Source organism: Heliangelus exortis, chromosome 13 (assembly GCF_036169615.1).
Source record: "Heliangelus exortis chromosome 13, bHelExo1.hap1, whole genome shotgun sequence".
NCBI classification, from domain to species: Eukaryota; Metazoa; Chordata; class Aves; order Apodiformes; family Trochilidae; genus Heliangelus; species Heliangelus exortis.
The window spans coordinates 9717020-9742603 of NC_092434.1; the positions used below are offsets into that span (position 1 = coordinate 9717020).

The window sequence follows — 25584 nt, forward strand, 5'->3', positions numbered from 1 at the left end:
TGATATTTATTCAATTGCTTTGGAGAATAATGCAGAGAATACGCTTTGTTTAAACTAAAAATGCAGTGTGTGAAAACAAAAAAACCATGAAATACTCATGCATACAAAACAATATATTAATTAAAATCCAGAATGCCTGTAGCAGATTTGAATCCAGGAACACCAGATTTGCTATAACAGACAACTGTGTTGTTCCATTGAGTCCAGGCTGCTGTTTGTGGAAGTAATTTATACCTAGTGCTTTGTAAAAATGCAAACTCTCCGAGACTGTGACGTCCCTGGACAATTACAGAGTTTTGCTGTTTGGTTGAAAACAGAATTCTTGTAGTAATCAGGACTCACCTCCCCAAAACATAGGCAGTATAAGTCTTATTTTTGTCATGCAGTTCAAATATCAGACCTAATTCTATGCTTCTCTATTTGCATAGAAGCCAGTGGGAGTTTTGAGTGTGTATCAACCTATAATCCAAACTCCAGGCTTGTGAGCTGGGCCCTGGATTCCTCAGAAATGTGATGCTTTTTATCTCAGCGTGCCTGCTACCTTCCAGCCCTTCCCTTCCCAAATCTATGGCCACATCAAGGCTGTGAAAGAAAAGGTGACCTTAATGTAAGCCAGGATATGATACGATACTATCTGCTTTAGTCTGCAAAGAGACAGAAACAGTATCTCTAAGAGATGGAAGCTGCTGTGTATATCCCAAGGACTGCTGCTGCTCACAGTCGCTGTTTCAGAGGGACTTTCCCACACCCCACCAATAGAGCAGAGCGAAAAGGGGTTTTGTTTAATGTACCCACCAACTGCAGCAGTAATTCTGTGTGTTTTGAGGACACGGGGCTGCAGGTCCTGCTGTTGTTGCAGTCTTTCTGCAGCTCAGGTTGGTCAGACCAAAAGCGTTACAGGGCTCAGGCCACAGCTCCAGGGGACTGTCTGTAATTTTTATACAGAACTTTTTTCAAAGGATAAGATCAGCTTCTACCTTCAGGAATTAAGGAAAAAAAAAATTTCTTTTGGTGTAAACAGTGGAAAAGTAAATTCATTTTAAGGAAACAAACAAACAAAATGTTTCCCCAAAAAAGCTAAGGTGTTACAAGTTCTGGGAGGAGCATTCAGATACTTCAAAATGTGACTGAGGAAGGTCTTGCAGTGTTTGGGAGCGTAGCAGTCTAACAGCACCTGCTAAGGGCAGGCTGAAGAAAGGGATTTGAGAAAACTTTTTCAGCTCTGGAGTGACAACTAGGAGGGAGGCTGCAGGGAAGATGGGTTTCCTTGTAAGATTCCCTGGTGTTCAGAGGGAGCGGGTTAGTGCCCTTTTGTAAGAGGCAAATTAACACCACTCTGAGTCCATGACTCATTCTTTTCTCCACCTCTTTTAATCACATTGCTTAGGCTGGCCCTTAATGAAATAGAGGCAGATCTGCAGGAGCTGTGCTTGGGCTGGCCTTGCCAGGGGCTGCATGAGATATTCTTTATTCCTCACCAAGGAAGAAGCTGCCCCAGACTAATGATGCTTTGCTGTTTGGTATCCGGATTCATCTGCTTGAAAAATACCGCAGATAGTTTTATTGCATAAGTTAAGCTCGACAGGGTCGTTCCTCACTCATTAGCACAGGGAGCTTTTTCCTACAGGGACTGCAAATGAAAGCAATGAGCTTCCTCCTCTTTCCCCACCTCCCCCTCCAGAGGTATGTAAGTGTTGTTTTTTGAACACCAACAGCTGTAGTTAAAAAAAAAGAAACAAACAAAACCAAACAACAAAAACAACAAAACTATCAAAACCTCTACAAGTCCTGCTGCAGTAAACACAGGTAAAAAGACAATGAGAAAACAGCTCAAAAGCTGGCAGAAACAAGGAGAGGCAGCAGCTTCACTTACTCCTTCATCAGCTCCAGCAGTTCCTGTTTTTCTCTGAGTAGCTGCTCTGGTCTCCCAGGTGGAGACTGTTGGCCTCTGAAGGCAGAAGTTGCCTCTTCCCTATTTAGGAGGATGTGGGGGGGGGTCTTTTGATGTTGGTACTTTGTGTTCTGCCTGGCTCCTGCAGGCTTGAGGGGCTGGTGAGGAGGAGGCAGGAGGCTCCAGGTGCTGTGGGGCTGTGCCCTCTCATCAGGGGCCTGTGTTTGGGAGCTGGGGAGATCCTGTCTGCCCTTGTACATCTCATCCTTCCTCTTGCTGGCACTTCTGTTTGCAAGGTACTCTTACCCAGATATTTGATTACTCAAAGAGGAGAAAGAAACCACAAATTTAGTGAAATTATCTTGAGATTATTTTGTTCTCTTGTGGGGTTTCTGTGAGAAGGGGGTATCTACTCCACTAACTCCCATTAATATCAAAATTGTACTATTAATAGGATTTGCATATGGGAAGGAAAAGGATTGACCTTTAAATTCATTAAATAAAGCAAATTTTAAAAATAATTTTAGTTAAAATCATTAGTGCAATGAAAAATACAAGAACAAATACATAGACATCAGTATCTGGGCTTTCGTTAACACTAACGAGCAAATTATTACAGAGGAAGATTTGCATCACTGGAATACATATTCCAGCCTCCATACTGATATATGTGAGTAGGGTTATCTTTGTATGGCTTCTCTTTCAGAATATATTTTCTTCTTATAAGATATCCTCTTTTTAACTCCCACTGGGGACAGCCTTATAAATGAGGAACTAGTCCTCAAGGGACTGTCCTGGCTAGAAAAGTGTGTTATTAAAAGGAAAAAAAAAAAAAGCATATTACAATACTAAGCAATAAAATTAGGGTGGGTTTTTTTTTGTTTTTTTTGGGGGTTGGGGTGGGTTGTTTGGGTTTTTTTTTTTTTGAAAATCTTAAAAACAAATGTATAGGCAAGTTTTAATTAAACATATTCTCTGGATATTTGAATTGTGTAAGATACAGAAAACCCTTTTTTATTTTGGAGGGATTAATTACATTGATTTAAGATTCCCTGATATACACTTAGGTATCACCACTCTTCTTGCAAAGCAGCTACACTGGCATCTGATGTTTGCCCCCATAGCTGGGGCCACAAGCTGCCCCTTGAAGGGGCACCCTCAGCCCATGAGTGGCAGTGAATGGATTCATCCCCTTCTTAATGGAAACAAACATAGGTTCTTTATGCCAAAGCTGGATAAATATGCAGATCCAAAATATTATTTCCTAATAATAAATATTGATTTGCATGTGCTGAAAAGCTTCTGTTGCCTTCACAGCAAGTAGTCTGAAATATAATTAGATCAGTAGCATTTACACTGCCATATTGCTTTTCGACTCTGATTCTTGGGACACCTACGTGCAATGGCCTCTGGATCTTTGGCACTGCTCTGCTCTTAGGTCTTAACCCCTCTGTGTTTCTGCATGCTGACAGAGACCTTTGTAAAGTACTTTGAGATGCTCAGATCAAACTTGCTGCTGGTTTGAAGTAGTATTAATCAGTATTCTGTGCTAGTTTGTTATGCAGCTCAGTGTATAAATTCAGCTATTTATTCTGTTTCTTTTCTACCTCGGGCCCCCACAAGTGGGAAGGAGTGAAACCATTCAAGTTATTCTTCTCAGAGCTCAGCTAATGTAATCTGCTGAATACAGCTCTAAACATCTGAAGTCGGTGAAATTAAATAAAGTGCGAGCATCCTTTCTTCTGTAGTTCTTTGCCTTTAAAACAATTACTCATGGTAACCCTAACAATAGTATATTAAGAAAAAAAAATCCTCATAAAAGAATTTAGTGTTAGGATGGAGCTCTGCCTGATATTAGAACAATTATGGAGCAGATGCATCCACTCCGAACAAAGTGACCTTTTCATCAAGTTACAAAACATTAAAGGTTAAAGAATGTTTGAAAGGAAGTTAATACTTTTAAAACACCAGAAAAAAAAATTGCCATTCTTTCAAGAGCTGACCAAAATCAGTGGGAAACAGTAAGATGACTGTTAAGGCACATCTAGCCATAATTTAAGAAACTGTTATTGCAGAAGGTTATAAGGTATTTTACGTCATCTGTTTTATTTTAAAATTAGAGGTGCTCTTTCAAGGGAGAAATGAGATTTGATAGGAATAAATACCCAGTGAAAGAGATCTGCTCTAAAGCTGGTTAATTACAAGTTTAAAGTCACATTTCTTTCTCTCCATTGTGTACAGATGACGTGGGAACAAAGAGAGGGAATCAATGACGGTGTCAGATTTTCTTAGTTTCCACATTTCATCTGACCTGGGTGGTGCAAACTCCAGTAAGCGGTGGGAGGGCAGCACTGCCGCTCCTGCCCGCGCTTCCCCGCACCTTTCTGCGCACCAGCGCACCGCAGCGACCCGTCCGTGGGTGGGGGACGTGTGCGTGGGGACCCTGAAACGCGTCCCGGGGGCGGGACAGGGGCGCAGCCCCCAGAGCTGCCGGCGGGGGGTGCCGGGGCCGCCGCCTCAGCTGTTCGGCCTCGCCGGGGGCACCCCGCTGCCTCATCAGGGCGGCTGCTCCCGCACAGCCGATTTGTTTTATTTTAATTAATTTTTCTTGATGAAGGAGGGTGGGTGCCGGCGGGGCGCGGGGGAGGGCGGGGGCAGCGCGCAGCTCCAAGGCCTGCACATGGTCTGCGCCATCCGGGTCCTGCGCTCTTCGTACGTAATAAATTTAGTGGAGCCCTTCTGAACGGTAGTTGCCGGGCATGCCGGGGAGCGGGGATTTACGACCCGGCAGCCCCTCTATGTCTTTTTTAAATGCCCGCTGGCCGCGTGCCACGCCGTGGCCTACGGGCCCTGCACAGTGTCACTCCCGGGATCAAAGACGCGCGTCGAGGCGAGGAGGAGGTGGGAGGAAGGGTAGGAAGGAAGGAAGGAGGCAGGCGGGGGCTCGGGGGGCTGCGGGACCGGCCGGTTGTTATCCTCAGCCCCCCCGGTGCCCGTCCCTGGGGGGCACCGAGCTCCTCTCCTCCGCCCAGCCAGCTCTTTGGGTCGGGGACTGGGTCTGGTCGCTCTGCATCGGGGACGATGGCAGCACGGCTCTTGCCTCGGAAGTCCAGGAATTAAGCAGTGGGATTAAGCTGTGAGGCTTGGAGTGTGCCTGCAGCCCATTATAGGTGTGTTATTGGCAGATGGATAACTTTTTATTAAGAGAAACTTGAATATGTTAATGCAAGCACTGTGTGCAAATCACTAAAAAAATTCAAAGCAAAACAAAACAAAAACCAAAAACAAGCCTGGAAAAAAATTGTCTTTGAAAAGAAGGGTTTTGCTCGGGGTTAGGCATTATCAGCTTCCCACTTCATATATTTTTCCTGGTTTATTTTGGGGGGTTTTTTTTGGTTTTATTTTTTGGGTTTTTTTTTCCCAAAAAGTGTATCTGTGCACAACAAAATCTTTATTGCGTTAAATCACAGGCGGCCAGCAAAGGAACAGCTGTGTTAGCTGTGCAATGAAAACTTCCAGGTGATGCAAGAAATAAGAGGGGAATCCCTTTCCCTTCTTCTACAGCCTCCAAATGCCTTTCAAATTAGCCAGCTCAGAGGATCATTGCCAGTCTCCACAAAGGCGCTCCCAAAGCCTGCAGCTAGTAAAACTTTGTATAGGTAAAATTAGCTAAACCCCTTCTGCTAACACAATAGCTTTTGTTGTCACATATGGTGGAGTTCCAGGATCTGTAACTATTTTTCATAAAAGGTTTTCTTACTGCCCAAGTGAATACATTACGCTACAGTAGCTCTGAATGGTATCGCTTATTTCCTTCAAAGCAGCGGCCGATTGTTTCTGCAGAGACCCTAAGTCCTTTCAAGGGGGGGGAAGTGATAATGCAGCGGGACTGAATCGCGACGATAGATCTTTTTTTAGCATGCATCACCTCCAAAAAGTGCAGCCCCGGGGAGAGCGGCAATTGCCGAGGAAGCGAGGCGGGGGATGTTGGGGCGAGGGGGAGCCGGGGTGCCGCAGCCCTTCCCTGTCAAGAGCCACAGCAAACCGCAACGGTGCCTCTGCCTGCTCCCTCCACCCTCTCGCCGCCAACCGTGGGGACTCTGGGCCCCGACTCGCCCCGTACGGAGAGGAGCGGCGGTACCGGCATCCCGGCAGCGCCGGGGCCGCGGAGCTGCTCTCGCCGCCCAAGTTGCGTTCGCGAATTTGCTGTCGGCGAGCAGGGGCTGCTCAGCGGCCAGCGTGGGGCTGGGGACTTCGCCTCCTCTGGGGAACTGCGGGAGGGGAGGGGGGGAAGCGGGCGGGCGGAGCGCTCCCGCGACGGGCCGGGGGTGCGGGTCGCTCTGCCCGCTCCGCCCGCGGCCGCGGAAAGGGGCGGGGGGGATGTGGGGACCGGGGGCCGAGCCGCCTCAGGAGCTCCCTCGCAGCGCCCGGCGGATTCCTGAGCCAAAGTTCTTATTCCACAGCCCCCCACACCCCCCTCCCCATGGGCTGTTTGTTTTTTGGGGTTTTTTTTCGAGGGGTGCGTTTCTGGTATCGGGGGTTAGGTGAGGAATTACTTTTAGCTGCAGGCGGAAGCGAATCGATTCGGCCAATATAACCTACAGCTTAAAAGGAATGCTTCAAAATAGTAAATCACTGGGCGTGCTTGCACTTTCCTATCTGTTTACCCCGTGCTCTTCCCGAAATGCTTGGTCCTGATCGCAAGGACACCGCCGTTCCAATTCTGATTTTTCTAGGGATTATTACATGTCAGAACTGCAAAAATCCTCTGGACAATTTGCAGGCAAAACATCTGGTTCGTTAAAGCAAAGCTACTGGACTAAGACAAACAAACTTTGCTGCTGTGTAAATTCACTTACCCAAACAATTTACATTCAAGCAAAGATTTTAGCCCGAAGAAAAAACTTATTCATTTGTATTCAGGAGGTTTGGGAATTCATAGGCATTTAAAAATAATTTGCTCTAATAAAGTTATGTAGATATTACAAAATGTCTTTGTCTCTTCTCAGATTATTATTGCTGTTATAATGGTTATTGACAACACTTTGTGTTTTACAAAAGTGGAGTATCGCTTTCGGTCGTGGGCAGTGGTGTTTTTAAACAAACTTGTCAGATCCGTGTTCATGTCCACCAGTCTTAATGAAAACTGTTTCTTCTTTGTTCTTCGCCGGGAAAAACCGAAGTACTTTTCGTACACTTTTTGCATTTCGATGGGGTGCCACCGAGGCGTTCGGAAGAAGCCGGGTTGTTTCAGCAGCGGGTGCCAGGCGCTGCTGGGGGCTGCAGAGCTCCCCGCGCCTGGCCCGGGCGATGCCTCCCCGCTGTTCCCGGCTCCGCCTGTTTCTCCCGGGGCTGCCCGGGAGGACCCGCCAGCAGGTGATTCGCCGTGCCCGAGTCTGCTGTGGGGATGCCCTCCTCCCGACCCGGCAGCCCGGACCCACCTGCTCGCCCCTGGTTCGGCGGGCCAACCCCGCCTGGCAGCCGGAGCCTGGAGAGGCCCCAGCTCGCTGCTGCCCATCCCATCCCTCCTGTGCGGGGACACCCAGCTGGCCGGGACCTGCGGGGTCAGTGGAAGGGCTGGAGGCTCCCGCAGAGCCGGGCTGGTGCTCGGGGCCAGAGGGGAGCGCCCAGGGAGGGAGCAGTTCGTACACCGGGGTTGACCCCTCTGAAAAGCAATCAAGCGATGCTAACAAATGAGTCTCCGAGAGCATCTACACACTCACATGGGGACCTCGACGCACGCTTCTTCCTTCCTTGTTTGCAGTGAACAAGTGGCGAAACATCAACACGCTGCTCGAGAGAGAAAAAGGTTAAGGCTCGAAACACTCCGGTTTCTACGAGGCAGCTGTTCCAAGTTTAATAAACTTGCTTACTGATCCTCCCCGACCATTCCCGTAACCAACAGTAAATTTCAATGGCCAGTTTCAAAGCTCAGCCCGCTCGGACCAGGGTGGCGGGAGAGGAGTTTCATTGGAAAGTGTTGGGAGTTTTCATGTAGGGGAATAAAATGAGCAGTGAAAATACACAAAAAGGAAGGGCACGCTGTACACTGTTGAAATATAAAACATTCTTAGCTCATGGAAAGTTCAAGAGTGATGGTTATTCAATTATGCGACTTATAAATAATTGGTACCTTGGTTTAAAACTGCTGGGAAGAGCGAGATTAGAGCTGAATCTCATGTACTGAGCCTTTATAGAAGGTGCCTGTACAGTCATCGATTTTTATGCATCATGTTTGTAAATGTTACATTTAATAAAATGAGGGCTTCTGTCTTTCTGAAATAGACTGCAAATGATGCACATGATGGAACCTGAATTTCCTTCCGTAATTCGTATGATACAAAGTTCAGTAATTTTTTTTCTTCCTTAAAATCTAGATTTACTTAACAACCAAATTATTTCACAACTTTCTGAGCGTTTTGGCACTAAGAGTTCTGAATGTTTAAGTGCACTGCATGTGTTTGTGTGCACGTACATCTGCTGTCTTTCTTTCTTTCTTTCTCTCTTTCTCCCTCTCACACACACGTGAGAGTTGTTAGTACTAACTGAACTGAGTACACCTTCCTCCTATTACTGATTACGGGTAATTTAACATTTTTTTTACTCAGCCCCCAGTCTCGGCGCACTCCTACAAGCCTAGTGCCCTTCAAGGCCAGTGATTGTGGGCCGCCCTGGGTAAAACAAGGTAAGTGTGGTTAGAAAAACCTCACCATACAGTAGGGTTGGTGATTTTCTAGCAAATGTTTGTTTTAGTGACACCGTTCAGCTGCTGAGGTTGCAACCTGCCAGCATCATCCAGGCAGGCTGTACTTCTGCTAAAGGGAGAACTCTGCTAGGGAATCTGTTAAAATGCACATGGCACTAAATTAATAAGTACGTGCATGTAGCTGAGTATGAGGACGAGGGGAGGACTGCACACCCTTGGAGCTCAGCAGCTGAGGAAGGCGCAGCCGCCGCTCCCCGTGCAGAGCCCCGGCCCCGCTCCGGCGGCCACCGCCGCTCCGCGCCCTGCGCCGGGCTGGGAGCCTGCAGTGCATCCTGCGGGCTGAGTGTGACAGACCGCTGCTGAAAGACGGGCTGGTTTGGAGCGAGGGAGGTGGAAGGAAAAAAGTTCTTGCAACTTTCAGCCCCCCCCAAACTACTGACTGGCCTCTGCAGCGTTTTCCACAGGATACCCTGCAGCCCACTAATGGAAAACAGAACAATTCCTAGCGCTGGAGAGGACTCTCGCACATTTAAGAATAGCCTTTACAGGATTGAAGCGACTGAACACGACGTATCACTTTTATTTTGCCGTAGTTTTCAGGGCGTTTTATCGGTGCCTGGTGGCAGTCTGACCTTCCCCGTGCTCTGTGCGGCCGGGGAGGAACAAAGCCGGTCGGGGCCCGGCTCCCCGCGCCCTCAGCGGGGTCTCCCTAAGTTTGTTCCAGTCCCTCCCGCTCCAGAGCTGGGAGAAATCCTCCATGTTGCGCAGTGCCCGCCGGCTCGGCAGGGCAGCCACCCCCCGAGTCCGAAGTTCACCATCTCCCCGCCTCGGTTCGTGCTCGGACCCCAGGCAGCCCCGGCGCCTCGGAGCCGGCAGCGCAGCCGGGCTGAGCGCGGAGCGCGCCGCGGCCCTGGCCGCATCCTTCGGAAGAGGAGGGGGGGGGGGGGCGGTCACACACGACATAAATTATGTAGGTTTGCTGTTTCCTAATTCTTACTTAGAGAGGGAGGAGGGAGAGACGAAGAACGAGTTATTACTCGCAGCCTAGCGCTCTCTGTTTTCCGAGGCTGTCTAACATTTGTAAATACTTATGCTGCGGCTGGTCCCCTCCTTCCTGGTTAAGTTGTTTAGTATGTTGGTTATTTGTACCGAATCCCGGTCTGTGTTGTGTCTGATGTGTTGTCGTTGCAATGTGCAGCCAGGGTGACACTGATGGATGCGCCAATGGTGAGACGGACAGATGTTAGGGCGGATCTAGCGGCATGCACCGCCACAGCGGAGGAGCCCGCCCGCCCGCCCGGGGCTGCCAGCGCCGCAGCCCCGCGCCCCGTCCTGGTGCGAGCGCTCACACACACACACACACACACACACACACACACACACACACACACACACGCACACACACACGCACACACGCAGAGGGGCTTTTTTGGGGAGGGGGGAGAACGTCTCAGCGTCGCCTCTTAAGTAGATCTGATCGCTCCTTCTGTCAGCAGATACTGTAACTGTGAGCAGCAACCAGCGAGTATCAATGAGATGGAACTGAGCGAATTTGGCAGCAGAAGCGGCAATTGACAACTCACCATTTTCTTGTTTGCAAGAAATGTTTCGTTTTTCCCCAACAGTAGCAATTTCCCGGGGACTTTAGGCGACTGCGGTTTGTTTTTTTAATCCTATAGATCAGCTTAAAAAAAAAAAAAAAAAACAAACCCAAAACCAGCCCCCCCCCCAAGAGAATCTCGTAACAATAATTATATATATATATATATAAAAAAAAAAAAATCCCAAACCTTGCCTACCCTTCATGTAAAGTGTTTGAATTTCCTGCAACTTGAAAAGAAAAGCAAGAGCAAAAGAGCGGCACGGCGGCTTTATAGGATGTGAAGACGCAACATCTGCACTTAGTCAGGTATTTGGAATTATCCCAAATCTCGAAGAATGGGGGCGAGTGGAGATTTTTTTGATCTTACCGTGAGAGTGAGATCATCTTTTTTTTCTTTTTCCCTTCTTTTTTTTTTTTTTTTTTCTTTTACCCCTAATTCCTCCTCGTGAACTTTAAAAAAAAATCGCTGTCTTTTTTCCTTTTCTTTTTCCTTTTTTTTTTTTTTTTTTTTTTTTTTATTATTATTCCCCCCCCCAATTCTCCAAAGCCCGGGTGGCCTCGGCAGCGCGGTGTTGCGGCGCGGTGCGCGGTGCCGTGCGCGGGCGCGCAGGGAGGCCGGCAGGGGCCCCCGCGCGCCCCCCGCGCCCCGGCCCGCCCCGCTGCTGCGCGGCCCCGCCGCCCAGGGAAGCACAATCAAACTCGCAGCACATCGATCCGCCGGCGCTCGCTGAACTGAGCGCGGCGGCTCGCCAGTGAACTTGGACCAGGAAAAAAAAAAAAAAAAAGCAAACCAACAAAAAAAAACCCCAAAACAAAAAACCACCACCAACAAAAAAACAACACCCAAAAAGAGAGGGGAAAAACAACAACAAAAAAAAGCCCCATAAAGAGGGAAAAGTGCTCTTCCCCGACGAGTCGGGAGCGCTCGGTCGCTGCCCGTCCGTCCGGCGGCCCCGCGGGGCAGGGCACAGCGCTCGTCGGCCGAGACGCCTCCGTTAACGGCCGCCGACCGGAGCGGCCCTCGCCCGCCCGCCCGCTGGCGCGAAGCGGAACCCGGGCGGCTGCGGCGCCAGCCAGGTGGGAGCCGGAGGGCTGGATGTGTGCGGGCGGGCGGCCAGCAGCTGCCCGGCGCGCCGGTGAGTGGGGCCGGGGCGGGCGGCGGGGCGAGGCGGGGGGCCCGGGCTGCCTCCGCCGCCGTCACTTCGCGGGGCTGCGGGGGCCGGGCCCTCCTTGCCGGGGGAGTTGAGGGGGGGGGGGGAGCGGAGGGGGCAGAGGCTGCGGGGCGGGGGGGTCGGGAGGGTCCCGTGCCCCGGAGTGGCGGCGATGGCTGAGGGGGGGCTGCGGCGGGGAACGGGTGTGCGCGGGGGCGGAAAGGGAAGGGCTGCCGGCGGGGAGCGTAGCGGGCAGTCCTGCTCTGCCTGGGGGCGTCCGGTGGGCCGAGCCCCTCCGCCGCTACGGGCTGCTCAGGAGAGCGGCGGCGGGCGAAGTTGGGCGGCGGAGGAGGGGGGGTGCCCCGCTGCCGCCGCCGCCCCTGGCGAACCCTTCGCCGCTGCCGTGGCCGACCGGCGCCGGGCGGTCCGGCGGCGTGATGCGCAAAGAGTTAAGGTGCCGTCCGGGGCGGGAGGCGGTGGGAGCGCGGTGCCCCTCTCCCTCCGTGCCGACTAGTTTGAGTGACACTGCGATCATCTCGTTTCCCTTCAAGCTTCGCCTGTTGCCGCCGCCGCCGCCGCCGCTCCAGCGCCGAGCCGGGAGCCGGGGAGTGGAGAGCACAAGCTGAGGCTCCGCCGACTCCTGCCAAGAAATCCCCTGTCTTTATGCCGTGATCTCCCAGCCCGGCCAGGCACCGGGGGCGCAGGGTGGGGTGGGGGGGACTGCGGGCTCTCCCCAGCCCTCCCGCCCGCACACCTCTTCGGGGGGCTTCCCCTCCTCCTTCCTCCGGGGCGATTTGTCAAACTTCCCCCCTCTTCTGCCAGCAGCAGCAGCAGCAGCAGCAGCAGCAGCGGGGCTGTCCTCTGTGCCGCCTCCTCCTCCTCCGCCGCCGCCGCCGCCTCCTCCTCCTCCTCGGCATCGTGTATGCACAGCAACAAAAAATATATCCCCAACCCAGCCCTCGAGCCGAGACTGGAGCAACTCACCGGATCTCTGGGGCTAAAGCAACTCTTCCCACCCCCGCGCCCAGGCAGCCCCCCCCCGCCGGCGGCCGCAGGAGCTCAGCATGCCGAGGAGGAAGCAGCAAGCGCCCCGGCGCGCAGCAGGTACGCGAGCCGCCTTCCCCGGCCGGTTCTGTCTCCTCTCGCTTTCCGCCGGCTCTTCCATAACCGCTTTCCAGCGGGCTGAGCCCGTCGGTCTTTGCCGGGCTCCCTCCCTGCCCCGCTCCCTGCGCTCACACGCTGCATGCCTGGGATTTTGCAGAGCAACTCTTGGTCTGGAGGCTCAACGCTGTGGCTTGGTGGAGGGGGGGGTGTATTTAATTTTATTTAATTTTGCTTAATTTTATTTATTTTTATTTTGGGGTGGCAGGAGTGGGGGCATGGAAGCCCTCTTCCTACTTTGGTGCCCACTTTGATTTATTCCCAACTCTGCCCTCACCCGACTCAGTTCTGGGGGCAACACTTTGTGAAAGCCAGGAGGGTTATGTGCGGGCACAGGCTCCATGTACGCGTATGATCTGTTTGACCAGGGATGAAGGAAGGAGGCGAATTTTGTTCATTTCCAGCCCATACTTTGGCATCTACTTTGCTTCTCTCCCGTGTAGTGTTCTTTCTTCTCCATCCCCTCCCCTCGCAGGCAAATGCTTTGTGAAAGCCAGTGAAAATACTCTTTTTTTTTTTGTGGCTTTTTTTTTTTTTTTTTGGTTGTTTTTGGTTTTGTTTTCTGTAAAAAGAGGTAGGATGTATATGAATGCATGGCATGCTGTGAACGAAGTGGTAGGGACAAAGTGATTTGGAGACTCGACTGTTACTTGAAGATCCAAGCCCAGAATTGGTTCCTTTGCCCAACTCTTTATCTTTTTCTCTTCTCCCCTTGTACTGCACTGGAGGACTCTGCTGGACAGACAGACCCACCTAGTCGGTCACTTTCTTTGGCAATATCTGTTGTTAAGCCTATTGATTTCTTATTTATGAGTCCAGATGAGAAGCTGCAAAGAAAACCAAAGGGGGGAAAAAAAAAAGAAAAAAATGGTCTGTGTATTGTCAAATGACTGGCAAATGTTTCTGATAGTGCTCTTAAAATGTTATGTCTTTTTTTTTTTTTTTTTTTTTCTTTCTTGAAATACTTTGGGAGGCTTTGTCCTGGTGGGGTTTTTTTTGTTTGTTTGTTTTCTTTTCCTTATGCCAGAAATGTCAACTCCTGTTAAACTTAAGCAGTATGTTTTGGAGAAGCCAAATTGAAAAGAAAACAGTTTAAAAAAGCCCCACATAATTTTACAGTAATCCTTAGTTTGTGGGCTATGTGGGCTATAGGATATGTGGGCTGGAAAAGGTTTCCTTGGCCTGTTGCCATCCTTGATTTGATGGCTGATTGATCGTCTGTCATCTGGCTGCCTTTGATCTATTCATTCCCGATAAACATCAATAAATCACTTGCCATGGTAACGCCAGACTCGGTGACGTCACACGTGGCCTGTCAACTCTGTCAGTGCAACTTCAGGGGCTCCTGGCTACATGGGCCACATGGGCACTTGGCCCAGGGCTTCCAGAGGCACGGGACTGGCTTAGGTGAGGGAACAAGCTCGGGTTTGGCTAGGGAGAGGTTTGGGGGACCAGAGTGGATACAAAGGGAGGCTCTCTACTGAGAGGCCAGGTGTAGAAGTTTTCCAGAGGCTCCTTGCTGGTGCTGCGTTTGTGGTTGGGCTTTAACAACTCGATCAGGTAGCCCTGCAACTTGGTTGGGCATTGTTAGTAAAGGGGCTTTGGGAAACGTGACAGTGCTGTCACACCATCTGACAACTTCTCAGAGTGGTGCAGTTTGATTTTAGTGAACAGCAAGAGATTCAGGGAGTACTACAAAATATAAAAACTATGTCCACCTTTCCTTTCTTCTCTGACCTATACATGCATTCACCCGGTAGTTTTGAAATATATAAATAGACTTTCTAGCAGACTTACTCTAAATACTAACAGCTAGGAAGTTTGGAAAGTTTTGCAGTAGGGTAGTGCTACAATCTAGCAATCGATAGGATAGCCATATACTTCCTGATAATATTTTGCATTTCTGGCCAGTGTCATCAAATAACACTTTTCAAATACAGTAAAAAATTAACTTTTTCTAGTACTTGGGAAATTTTATTTTGTAACATTAATTTAGATATGCAAAGTATTTGGCATATTTGACCGTGCTGTATGCTGAGCTCTCCGTAGGCTGGAAGAAATTGTTTCTGCATTAACCACACGCTCTGAGGTATCTTTCTTCCTCCCTCTACCATCCTCCGTCTCTCTCTCCTTTCTCAAGTGAATCATCCATGATGTGTGATCTATCTTTCATATTTAGCAGAAGTATAATCTCTTTAAACTTTTAGCTTTTTGATAGCCCCATTAAACATTTAGTATTGTGCATAATTGCTTCCCATTGAAATGCTGTTTTATTGGTCACATTGGAAATGTTACTTTTTCTCATAGCAGTAAAAGCAAAGGCTTTTTTTTTAACACCTTAAAAACAGCTAAGAAATAACAGGTTAGTTAAGAAATATTCATTACAAAAACTTGACTGCAGGACTAATAGGAGATGGAAGAATGGTTTTGCTCTATCAAAATGACCCGTCAAAACGACTTTGTTTCATATTTGATTTAATTGTCTCTCTCCTGACAGGCACATTCATCAATAGCTTAATGGTCAATCAGAAGTTGGCAGAGTGAGTGCTTTCATTCTTTCCCATACACTAGCTTTGGCTTTACTTTATCAAAATGCCTCTGCCTAATGGATATGGGGGATGTAGAATGACTGAAGGGCTACTTATTCGAGAGGAGTGAAAAAACAAGAACATTTATGCTGTTGATAAGTGCATGAAGATAAATAAGTGAGCTGCATGAGGTGTTTTATTTTAAGACAGAAGAAACTTACATTTTTTTTTTTCCCCCCCTTCTTTTTGGCTTCAGAGCTGCGAGTTATAAGGTTCATGACTGCTTTTGTGGCATACTGAGAGTGATGACAAATTGATTGCTTGGTACTGAGAGAGAAAAAAAGGTGGTGGTGGGGGGAGAATTAAAGATGTCTGCTGATTGGTAACTCAGGAAATCCAGTCCCCAGCAACCTTGAGAATACTCGAGAATTTTTTTTCTCCAAACTGAAAGGTCCGCTCAGCCATAAAAAAAGAAAAGTTGTTTTGCCAGCTTCATTAGTGTTCACCTAATTAGCTGTAAACCTGATGGATTCCTGACAGCTTTAATGATTGGAGATGACAAGCTCCACGCAGTGTCATCCAGCAGAATTAGGTTTGCAGCTAGTTTGATGTAATCAAGTTGATATTACACAGTCCTGGTTGCCTTTAGTTGTGCATTAACTCAATTTTCTGCTGCAGGTGACAAATGGGCTTTGGTACCTGGATAATCATGTCATAGGAATTAGGGCCCTTTTAATGGTCTGGAGTAGAATAACAACAACAAAGAACTCTCAGCAGCACAGAGCTCGCAGACATAACAGACAGGTGCACAAATTCTTTATGTCTAGCCCAAGTGTTAACACCACACTGTGGAAGAGTAAAGCTGTCTCTGAGAATCAAGAATCTGGAAAAATGATAATTTTGGTTTGTTTGCTTAGAGACTCGGGTGAATGTCATTGATAAATTTGGGAGGAAGAGTCAGGGATTCCAGGTTAATTCCTCACCTGTTAAAGCAAGAAGATGGGCAGAATTGCTGCTCCAACCACTCCTGTCATTTAAGTCAGGAGGAAGAAGGTATTTACTGGTTAGAGGCTACTGTGTAGGAAAGCTAAAGATACTGTATTTATAGAGGCCAGTCTTATTCATGCAAACAGTAATTATCTATCCTTAAATTATAGTTTTCACTCCTGGCTTTTTTAGAAACCTATTTAAAAGATCAAGAAAATGTACTTTCTTCTGACAGGAATGACTTAATACAAATTTTGTATACATATAAAGTGCCTCTGAGGAGGGATTGGGAACTGATGATTTGTTGGAAACTAATTTACTTTTTAATTTTTGTTTGTTTGTTTTTTGTTTTGTTTTTTAATTGGATGAAACAACTACTGTTTATTAGCCCCAAACAACCACACTGAGTTTTCAGCCCTCTGGAAAAACCAGACTTGTGCCCATGGTATTTTTTTTTTCTGTGTGGTATGGATTAAACCCTAGAGATACTTCTTGGACTTCTTGGACTCTTCACAGTTTTGGTGATTACATTAAAAAAGTGCACATGGTCTCTGTGTACAATGAAACACATTAAATTGATTTTTCAGAGATGTGGAGCAGTTCCACTTTTCAGGGTCTTAAGTGTTCTTGCAAGTTACCAGCACCTCCTGAGCAAGGCTCAGGGAGTGCACCACAGCAATACAGGTGCACATGCAGGTTGTGCAGCTGGATATCCAGGCAGCTCCGACTTTAGGAAGTTAAATGCTTGCTTTAATTTATGGGAATTGCTTGCAACTGCATACATACCCCAAAAGTAAATGTAGCGATAAAGCAGACTACCTATAAAGGTACTTGCAGTGTCAGCCCTTGGTATGTTATTTGCCTCCAAACCTGCCACATATTTCTCTGTTGGACAGAGATTCTTCCTAGCAGCAAGCTGACAAAATGATTAATTATGGCTGTCCTCTGCTTTTTTAATGTTTTTTTGTTTGTTTTTAAAAATATTTGTTTTATTAATATTATTATTATTTTCAGCAAAGTGCAAGCAACAATGCAAAAAAAAAAAAAAAAAAAAAAGGAAAAGGGGCATAAATATAAAAAGGCTTGATACATTCCCCTGAATCTCTGTCTGGAAAACAGAATTTTCCAGAATCAGATGCCATTTCTCCCATTAGCTTGACAGCTGTCAATTAGGGCTTCAGTGCTCTCCTGGGCCACAGTTTATTGCGTGTGGTTGATGTTGTCATTTTGTTCTCGGTTTTGCCTTGAGCACTATCATGAGCAGGAGTGAAATAGTCAATAACTGATGTATCAGCAGTTATTTCTTAAATTGGCTTACAAGTCTGCATTTTTCCTCTTTTTACTAAAGATTGTTTTGTAAAGTGATTAGAATGAATTGTGACTGCTGCAGGGTTATGGGAAATGCAGTGAAGCTAGGGTGAGTTAGCAGGATTAGAGTGGGTCCTTTTTGTCAGCCCTGTTTCCATGATTAGTGGGAACTATATAGAAATATCACCTTCAGGGTGAAGTATGGACTAAATTTTTAAGTGTGCTATGTGCACGCTTATGTAGAAACATATGGTGGTAGAGAGTGAATGAAAAGAAATTATTTGCCAGGACGTGAAGTAACCTTACGTGTTATCTTCCTGAGCAAACCTTGGCACTCCTATTTTTATGGTGTAATAATCCATATTTTAGTCCAATGTCATGACCGTTTCCTAGCGAATCCAAGTACAGATTGTCAAATTTTAATAGAGCCCTATTTACACGGTGCTGGTAGTAGATCAAGTATTGAGATGCCTGAAGTGTTACATTGTCAAGTAAGAGTGTATGTATATGTATGGCTGTGATACAGCACCGAAAATCACATAGTTGCAGGGCAATCCTGTGTTACCTTATCTGTGAAATACTTCTGCATCATTTACTAAAACTATCTACCTCAGGTGTTTGAGTCTGATTTTTTGTTTGTTTTTTTCTATGATGTTTGTTGGGGGTTTTTTTAGGGATTTTTTTGTTTTATTTTGTTGGGGTTTTTTTTGTTTGTTTTTTTTTTTTAAGTTATATTCAAGTTGTGGTTTATCAGCTTTAAGTTAAAAACAAAAGGTGAATACAATATATTGTATTTGGTTACAATGATATGGACTGGTACATCCAGACAGATAATATGCAGTTGTAATTAGGCTGAATAGACAGGCATTCATTTTTAAATTCTTTGACACATGCATAAAATAGTCATATAATAAGATAAGATGACAATTTTATGTTAGGTTGATAAAGTGTCCCGATACATGCATTTAAATGTCTGTAAGCCTTTTTTTATCCAGACAGATTAATTCTAGTTTCCAGCATTTGCAGTTAGACATTAAATTAATTTTAAAAATCCCACTAAACAATGGATGTGTTTGCTTTTTTTTTTTGCTTTTTTTTTTTAGTGTGCGTGTCGTTACCTAAAACAGGAGGTTTGAAAAAATTTATGCATTTGATTTTTCTTGATTTTAACATTTAAAAAAAATTGCATGAAAATTGGCTCAAAGGACTCAAAGCATAGTCCATGAGAGACTGTACTGCAGTTTTCTCAAGTATAATAATACAGAATTGGACATTGTCAGAGCTTGAAATTGTTTGTTACTATTTTCATAAAAAGAACTGTAAGAGTTGAAATAAGTAGAGCTTAATTTCAGAGACTGCAAGATTCATCCTACTGCATTTTCCTGATTTTGCTCCTGAAAGATACTTTGCTCAGCTCAGGAGACAGCCAATCTGCAGAATTTAAACACTTCTCATTGCAAGCAGCAACTTTAAGATATTTCTCAGAAAATGTTAAAAGGTTTTTTCCCCCAGGGGGTGGAGGGAGAGTGGGGAAAGATTCACCTGAAGATCATAAAATATCTGAAAGCTCCTTGCCAGTGCCATTACCTGCCTTGTTCGGGCAGTAAAGGTGCGACTCTTCAAGAGCAATCTAAGTTTGTACTTTAGCCTTAATTACAAATTATTAATTAATTCTGTCAGGACACATGTTATTAATTATGACTCTCTTTTCTTCATTCAGACGGCTGTTAGGGATCGTGTAAGTTCCCTGTATTTGTTGGTGTGGGAGTTTACCAGTGAAGAGCAGTCCATTCCCAGCCTCCCGTCCTCTTCCCGCTGGGGCTGACTGTGAACCAGCTCAGGGAAACTTGGCTTTGCTTGGAATAAACACAAGTTTGGAAGTGATGCCGTGCGCTCACAATTAGCGAACATTTTTACGGAGGGGAGTTTTAGGTCCTGCCCATAAATAATTCTCGTTTTAGCCAGACTGTAGGGTGGTGGGGAGGTCAAAAGGGCAGGGACCAAGCTGGAGCGGGGGGAAGCAAAGCGCTTTCCATGCCTGTCTGCCAAACTCCCGCCAAACTTAACGCATAAGTGTAGAGAAAAGAGCTGGTTTATTGCACGTTTCAAATGATTCAAATTAATTTACTTTTGATATTTCCATCATCAAATTGAGCCCTCTGTTTCAGTTTCTTATGTGTTCTTTGTAGAATGCATGTTGCATAAAATAGGCAATTTTTAATGAACAATTTAATGTAAATCGGTTCTGAATTTAAATTAATATTAATGAAGCTTTGAGTGAATTTATTTTGCATACGTAAAGGCTAGTAACTCTTTCACCCATACACTCTTGTCTTTATGTACTAACACGTTGGTTAGGTGAATTGGCTAGTTTCCATATTTCATGATTAAAAAAACTTGACTGGATTTTGCATGTGTATTTGTGCTGGTGCAGCTTTGCACTGGTTAGTAGCTCTTTTAACAATGTACCTGCCTTTATATTCAAATTTTTGTAGTTAACGTTTTGCCGTGTTACCCCGCCATTTCTATATATTTCTTTCTCCTTTGGCTTTGCCTTTATGCTCAGAGAAAAAAATTATTCCAACAATAGTCACCACAGTCAAGACGCTTTCTTTCTTTGGCTTACCTCTAATGCATTATGTATTTAGGAATGATGGGATGTTCTATAATTAATTCTGTTAGATGTAATTGCTATAATCACTTTGATGCTACACATAATAAAAGTAATATGGTAAGCATACGTAAAAATATAAACACCTTATTGTAACGTTTTATTAAAAAATCTTTTAAAAATCTTTTTTAGGGTAGAACCTCCACTTCCTTATTTTGTCAGAGCGACCATTTATTTTAAAGTGCATTACTTAGAAAATTAATGAATTTTAGATATTGAAAAGATTCTGACTGGCAGGTTGTCTTATATATGCGTGCCTATATCTCCCACTCTCCACTATTAAAGATACAGTTCATTAAGAAGCCAATCTTCAACGTTGCTGTAAGTAAGGCCTAAATATCACTGTATTATCTCATGAAATAAGAGTCACATTTGTACATTGTATTAAAATGCAGTATGCAGTAAATAACACAGAAACGAAGTACAGCGGAAAGCTTCTTTGTGGCGCAAAATTATGGGAAATATAAAATGTATGAAGGGCAGCATGTAACTCGAGGGGAAGTTTTTCAGGCATAGTCCCAAGTGGGAAAAAGACTATAGAAGGTGCTCCTCCCTCCATATTTTTTTTTTTTAAACAAGTAGCTTTGAGTTATTGTTTGCAAACACAGTTTTTGATAGAGAGGAAATGAAAAAAATATGTGCAATGGGTTAAGCTGTGTAGCTGATATCCTTGATTCTGTAACAAAAAATGTTAGTGTGGCCATAGTTCTTAATTAGTTGCACACCATACTTAATGCTGCAAAGGTCACTTGGTTTTATGGTCCAGCTTTGACTATGAATTTGTATGTTTCCCCACAAATTTGTATTTCACTGTCTCACATTTTCTAAGCAATTGAGTGTGCAAATCATGGTTAAAATGCAAACTAGAAACAAGATTAGAAAAATACATTTAGCATGGACAAAGAGGGGTTTTTTGTTTATTTTTTTATTCTTCTTTTTTTTTTTTATAATATATTTTCAAATAATGCACAGCCTTTGCATGGAGAGCAGAAGTACTACATTTAACTTTTGTAAGCTGAACAAACAAACCCCAACCAACCTCTCGCTGAATTGTTCTGGGGAAGAACAGAACAGGGTGCTGTTTCTGAGTATCTCTGGGACTGGGCTCGGTGCCTGCAGTCCTTTTCCTGCTAGGTCAAGCCTGTTGCTGGAGGGCCAGATCTCAGCAGGGGCCTCCTGGAGCCTTGGCGAGGCTGCTCAAGACTGGCAGCCATCAGTCATCCATCTGTGACACAGAGTCTGTTTTTGATGGCAGGGATGATAAAAGGCCTGGGAACTGTATAGGCCCTTGTAATCAGGGCCAGTGCTGACATCCTTCTCAACTTTGACAGCTTCTTCCTTTTCTCTCTTCACCGCCAAGACTGTCTCAACTGGATTTTTTTTTTCTCTCTCTTGTTTCATGTACTTGATCAGTCTCAGATGCTGGGAATTATTTTTTTCTGAAGGGAGGGGGAGTGTTTCTTTTGGTTTGTGGGTTGGGCAGGTGTGAGAGGAAGTCTGTTTTTTTTTTTCGTTTTTTTTTTTTTCCTTTTTTTTTTTTTTTTTTGTACTGTAGGCCTGTTGCTAATTAATGTTCCTCCATAAGATTCTGTCGGAGTTGAGTAATGTTTTTGATCTTTATGCCTGATAACTGCATACTTAATGAGATTTCAAAGCTGTGAGTGCAGCTCCCTACAATTATTGACAGATGCCTTTTCTTTGCCATTGGGTTCAGCTTCATAAATCCTCCTGCAGTAATGAGGTTCAGAAGTGCCACCCTGCCAGTGAGCTAATGAAAGAGGGGGGGAGGGAGGGAACAGCTCATGCCTGCCTGACACATTTTTTTCCTTTAAAATTTACTATGCAGATGTCAAGCTGTGGGACGATTACTTCAAACATGCTAATTTTTATCTTGCTTTTGTGTCAAGCCTGCATGCCATTTCCCCCCCCAATAATAAATAAAAATAGAAACCTCAACCTATTTAAATTTTATCATGGATCATAACTATTGAAGACTTTGATATATGTGTGTTCTTTTGCAGTTTCCAGTCAGTGGAGCAGTTTTTTGAAATCCGAAGGGCAGAGAGAGGATAAAAAAAAAAAAAAAAAAAAAAGGGAGGAGGGTGGAATAAAAAAAAAAAAAAAAAAAACCTCGGCCGCCCGTCGGCCTGCCCTAACTGTGCACTTGAAACATCAGAGATTTCATTTTAGAGTTCTGAAACTAAATCCTGGTGGAGAATAGCTGCACCATGCCAAACAGTCGATTTCCTTTTCAGCAGAGCCATACATCACTGACCCACCCTTCCCTCCCGACAGAATGACACGTGTCATTTATCACGCGGGCCCTGCCAGGCGGTGCGGGGGGGCCGGGGGTCCCTTCCCAGCGCTGCTGTCGCTCCCCTCGGCACAGCCCGGCTGCGGGGAGAGGGACGGGAGAGCACCCGTGCTGGGGGGGGGCCTGGCAGAGTGACTGAAGAGGTTATGTTCCTCTGTATTATCTGCTAAGTCGCCTTGTTCAACCTCCTGAAGATTTTCCCCTCCTGTTTTCTTTTATTTTTTTTTCCTGGTTTTCCTCTTTTTTTATTTATTTTTTTTTAAGTTTGGCAGTTGGGACAAACTGGCTGACACGTATCATTCAAGCAGCACCAGCTTGCTGGGGGTTGTGTAAATGAATCTGGGAGCTCTTGGTTTCACATGATTCAAACGTGCATTATTGAAGATGGATGTTCCTTAAAAAAAGATTGATGATGGATATCAGGCTTATAGTGCCATTTATCATTTTGAATATTATTTAGACTTGCCGTGTAAAGCTGTAACTTGAGAGTTGGATGAGCTGGGACAGAATGGAGGCCTCGACGTGCACGTCGTGATTGATGGCTTTGCTTTCTCATTGTTTGTTACCAGATACTAGCCAGTCATTACAGGAGTGCCTTACAATTGTTTTAGGGGCTGGATTTCCGTGTGCATGTGTGTGTTTGCGTAACGGAGAGAGGGACAGGCAGGGACAGAGTTAAGTTTTTAGACAGAGTATTTCAGTAATTGTGAAGAATGCAGACAAAGCTGTGGCCTGTGCAAGGATACAGGCAATCTTTTGCATGAATACAGATGCGTGCTGTACATAACAGTAAAATGCAAGCAGGACCATAGCTGCTCCAGGGTAGCATTGTCAGACATTGCCAGTTCCCGTGTAAAAATGTGCTTGTGAACAGATTAACACAATCCAGCTTCCTTTCGCTAATAGGCTGCGTTTTGGTCCCATAATTGCAAAGAAAACAAAGTTCTAAAACATAATTATTTCAGCGTTTACATTTTTCTTTTCCACCCACCCTCTTCCTCCAGTATTGTGAATCCTTGTATCTTGATAGTCACTCCTAGGTGTCCAGGATGCTCCTGGAGGTGGATAGTCTGCCCATGAAAGTAGTAAGGGCAAATCCCTTCCTTTTTTGAAGCACTTTTTGCTGGAACCAGGACACCCCCACCTGCTGGAAGAATTAAGGAAGCAGATTTTTATAGGCAATTAAGTCTTGTCCTGGGAGTGCAGGCAGTGATTGTCAAGAGATAGACACTCCAGCAATAGAACAGCTTCAGCAATAGGTTGCCAGAACTTCAAGGGATGGGGTGTTTGTGTGCAGACATCTCTGGGCAAGTGGGATACACAGCCTGGTTAAACTTGTTCTGAGTTGACAAACTGGGGAATGTTTCTTTCCTTGCATATCATATGAAAATCAAATGACTGGCAGGCATGGTAGGTAACATTAGATGAGACTGGCTTTTTGTTGCATCAGTCTTGAGTTTGCTCAGGTAGATGGTATTTTTGAAACATGGCTTTTTACATGAACTTTTCCTTTGCCAGATGCAAGAGGGAATTATCGCAACATTTAATAAACAAGATAAAGCATTTAGGTTAAAATGTTTCACAAAGCCATCACTGCCTTTATATGAGCTTTATAGAAATTTCTTTTTTCAGAGATCTAGTGTTTGTTACCTCTTTCCAGTTAACTTTGCTTTCGTGCACTCAGTTGCCGGACGTAAGACGAATTCAGGTTTATAGACTTCATTCAAGTCCAACATCCTGAGAAAACCTGGAAAATATATAATATTGTCTAATAAACCTTCAACAGTACAAGGTAAAACTTTGATCTCCTACCTCTGCACTTGTGTAACACAGTAGGTAATTGAAGTACAAGTGCCAATTTGCTGGAACAATTGTAAACACACCTTGATACAAATGGCATCATTGCATTCTTACTGATTAGAAAACTTTGCTATTAATAGACACAAAGTCCATTTCAGGTGTAATTGGTAAGGAGCTGAGTGCACTCATGGGAAGAAACCTTGTTTTGTTTTTTGTTCGCTTTTATTCTTATCCCTTTTTTCAGTTTTATAGCTGGAGACATGATTTATTGCAGCCATCCATCTTTGGGGCTCATCCATCACATCCTGGTTGCTAGGCAATCATGGCAGCAGCTGTTTGCTTTGAATCAGACAGAAAAGTTGTCAATCATCAAAGGCAGGTGAATAGCATTAGAAACACGCTATTGTCAGACGGAATAATTAATCAAAGAGAGAAAAGATAATTAAAAAGATATGACCCTTGCAAGTACTTGCTCTGGGTTGCCTGGAAAAAAGAAAAACTGCCTGGTCTTTTCTAGACACTTAAGCAGCTGAGGGCTGATAAAATATGCACTCTGCAGTGCATAGTTTTTAATTAATTGAAAAAGGTTCAACATTCAAAGACGATGCTGGAGAAAAGTCTGATTATGAGCAGAAGTAATATTTATTGTTTGCATGAAAGGCTTGACATGGAGTTCTAACTTTCTGTCACAAATCTCCTGCATGCTTGCACTAAGCCTCTTTCAGCTTTCCTATCTTCAGTGGCAGTAACTAGAGTGTGCAGTGAGTCCATCCAAGTCAGGTCCTGCGGCTTTCATCCAGCCTTTTTATTCTGGGCCACCTTTTCAGTGTATTGTCTCATTCAGTATCCTCTGTAGCAGCTATCAGAGTTGCACTCACTCAGCCATCAGCAAGGCAAGCGAAGCTCGACAAGTCCTCAGTGTTGCTCTTCATTCAGTATAAGAAGGATGTTGAGGCAGTACCTATCTCAAGTCCAATCAGCGTGTGGAATAACAGGCTCCTGCTCCTGTGTGGCGATTCCCGAGCCCGGTTTTCCAGCAATCTTATTATTTTTAGCTGGAATGATAAAATGCTGCAAAGTCTGATGTCCAACTCCTCAGAGTTTGGGTAACCTGGTAGTGGGTGCAGCATAGTATGCCCAAGCAGAAGCATGCACAGGAGCACACTCATAGTGTGGAGCATCCTTCACTCAGCACTTGCAAAACAGCCAGGTAGAGCTCATGCCACTGAGAGCCTGCAAATTGAGGACGTTGATTTGAATTCTGTAGTTGCCAAAAAGCTGGATGTCTGAAGCCTTAATAGTGTAAACTGTCTTTGTAAGAACAGAATATCATGGTTTTGATTGTTGGGCAAAGTACTTGTGTGGTCTGAAAATCACAACATGGGCATTTGTTTATTCTTAGAAGGTAAGATGTCTCTGGACATACTGGCCACATACTGATCACAAGAGAGCAAAGATATGATG

General features: G+C 45.3%; 1 protein-coding gene and 1 long non-coding RNA gene across 4 annotated transcripts in view; both read left to right on the plus strand.

Annotated features, from left to right (window-relative positions):
- The first annotated feature begins 4551 nt into the window (after positions 1–4551).
- On the plus strand, positions 4552–5658 carry LOC139801920 (uncharacterized). Its single transcript, XR_011728401.1, has 2 exons — positions 4552–4792; positions 5362–5658. It is a non-coding gene; the product is annotated as an uncharacterized lncRNA (long non-coding RNA).
- A 5536-nt stretch (positions 5659–11194) lies between these two features.
- TSHZ3 (teashirt zinc finger homeobox 3) overlaps positions 11195–25584 on the plus strand; it is a 65296-nt gene continuing 50906 nt past the window's right edge. Inside the window, exons 1-2 of one of the 3 annotated variants that reach the window (XM_071756797.1) lie at positions 11195–11336; positions 11903–12455. In XM_071756797.1, the coding sequence (XP_071612898.1) occupies positions 12416–12455 (40 nt within the window). In that variant the 5' untranslated portion in view covers positions 11195–11336; positions 11903–12415. Of the gene's footprint in view, positions 11337–11554; positions 12456–25584 lie in introns of those variants that run through there. The other 2 variants (XM_071756798.1, XM_071756796.1) reach the window with 2 other exon arrangements.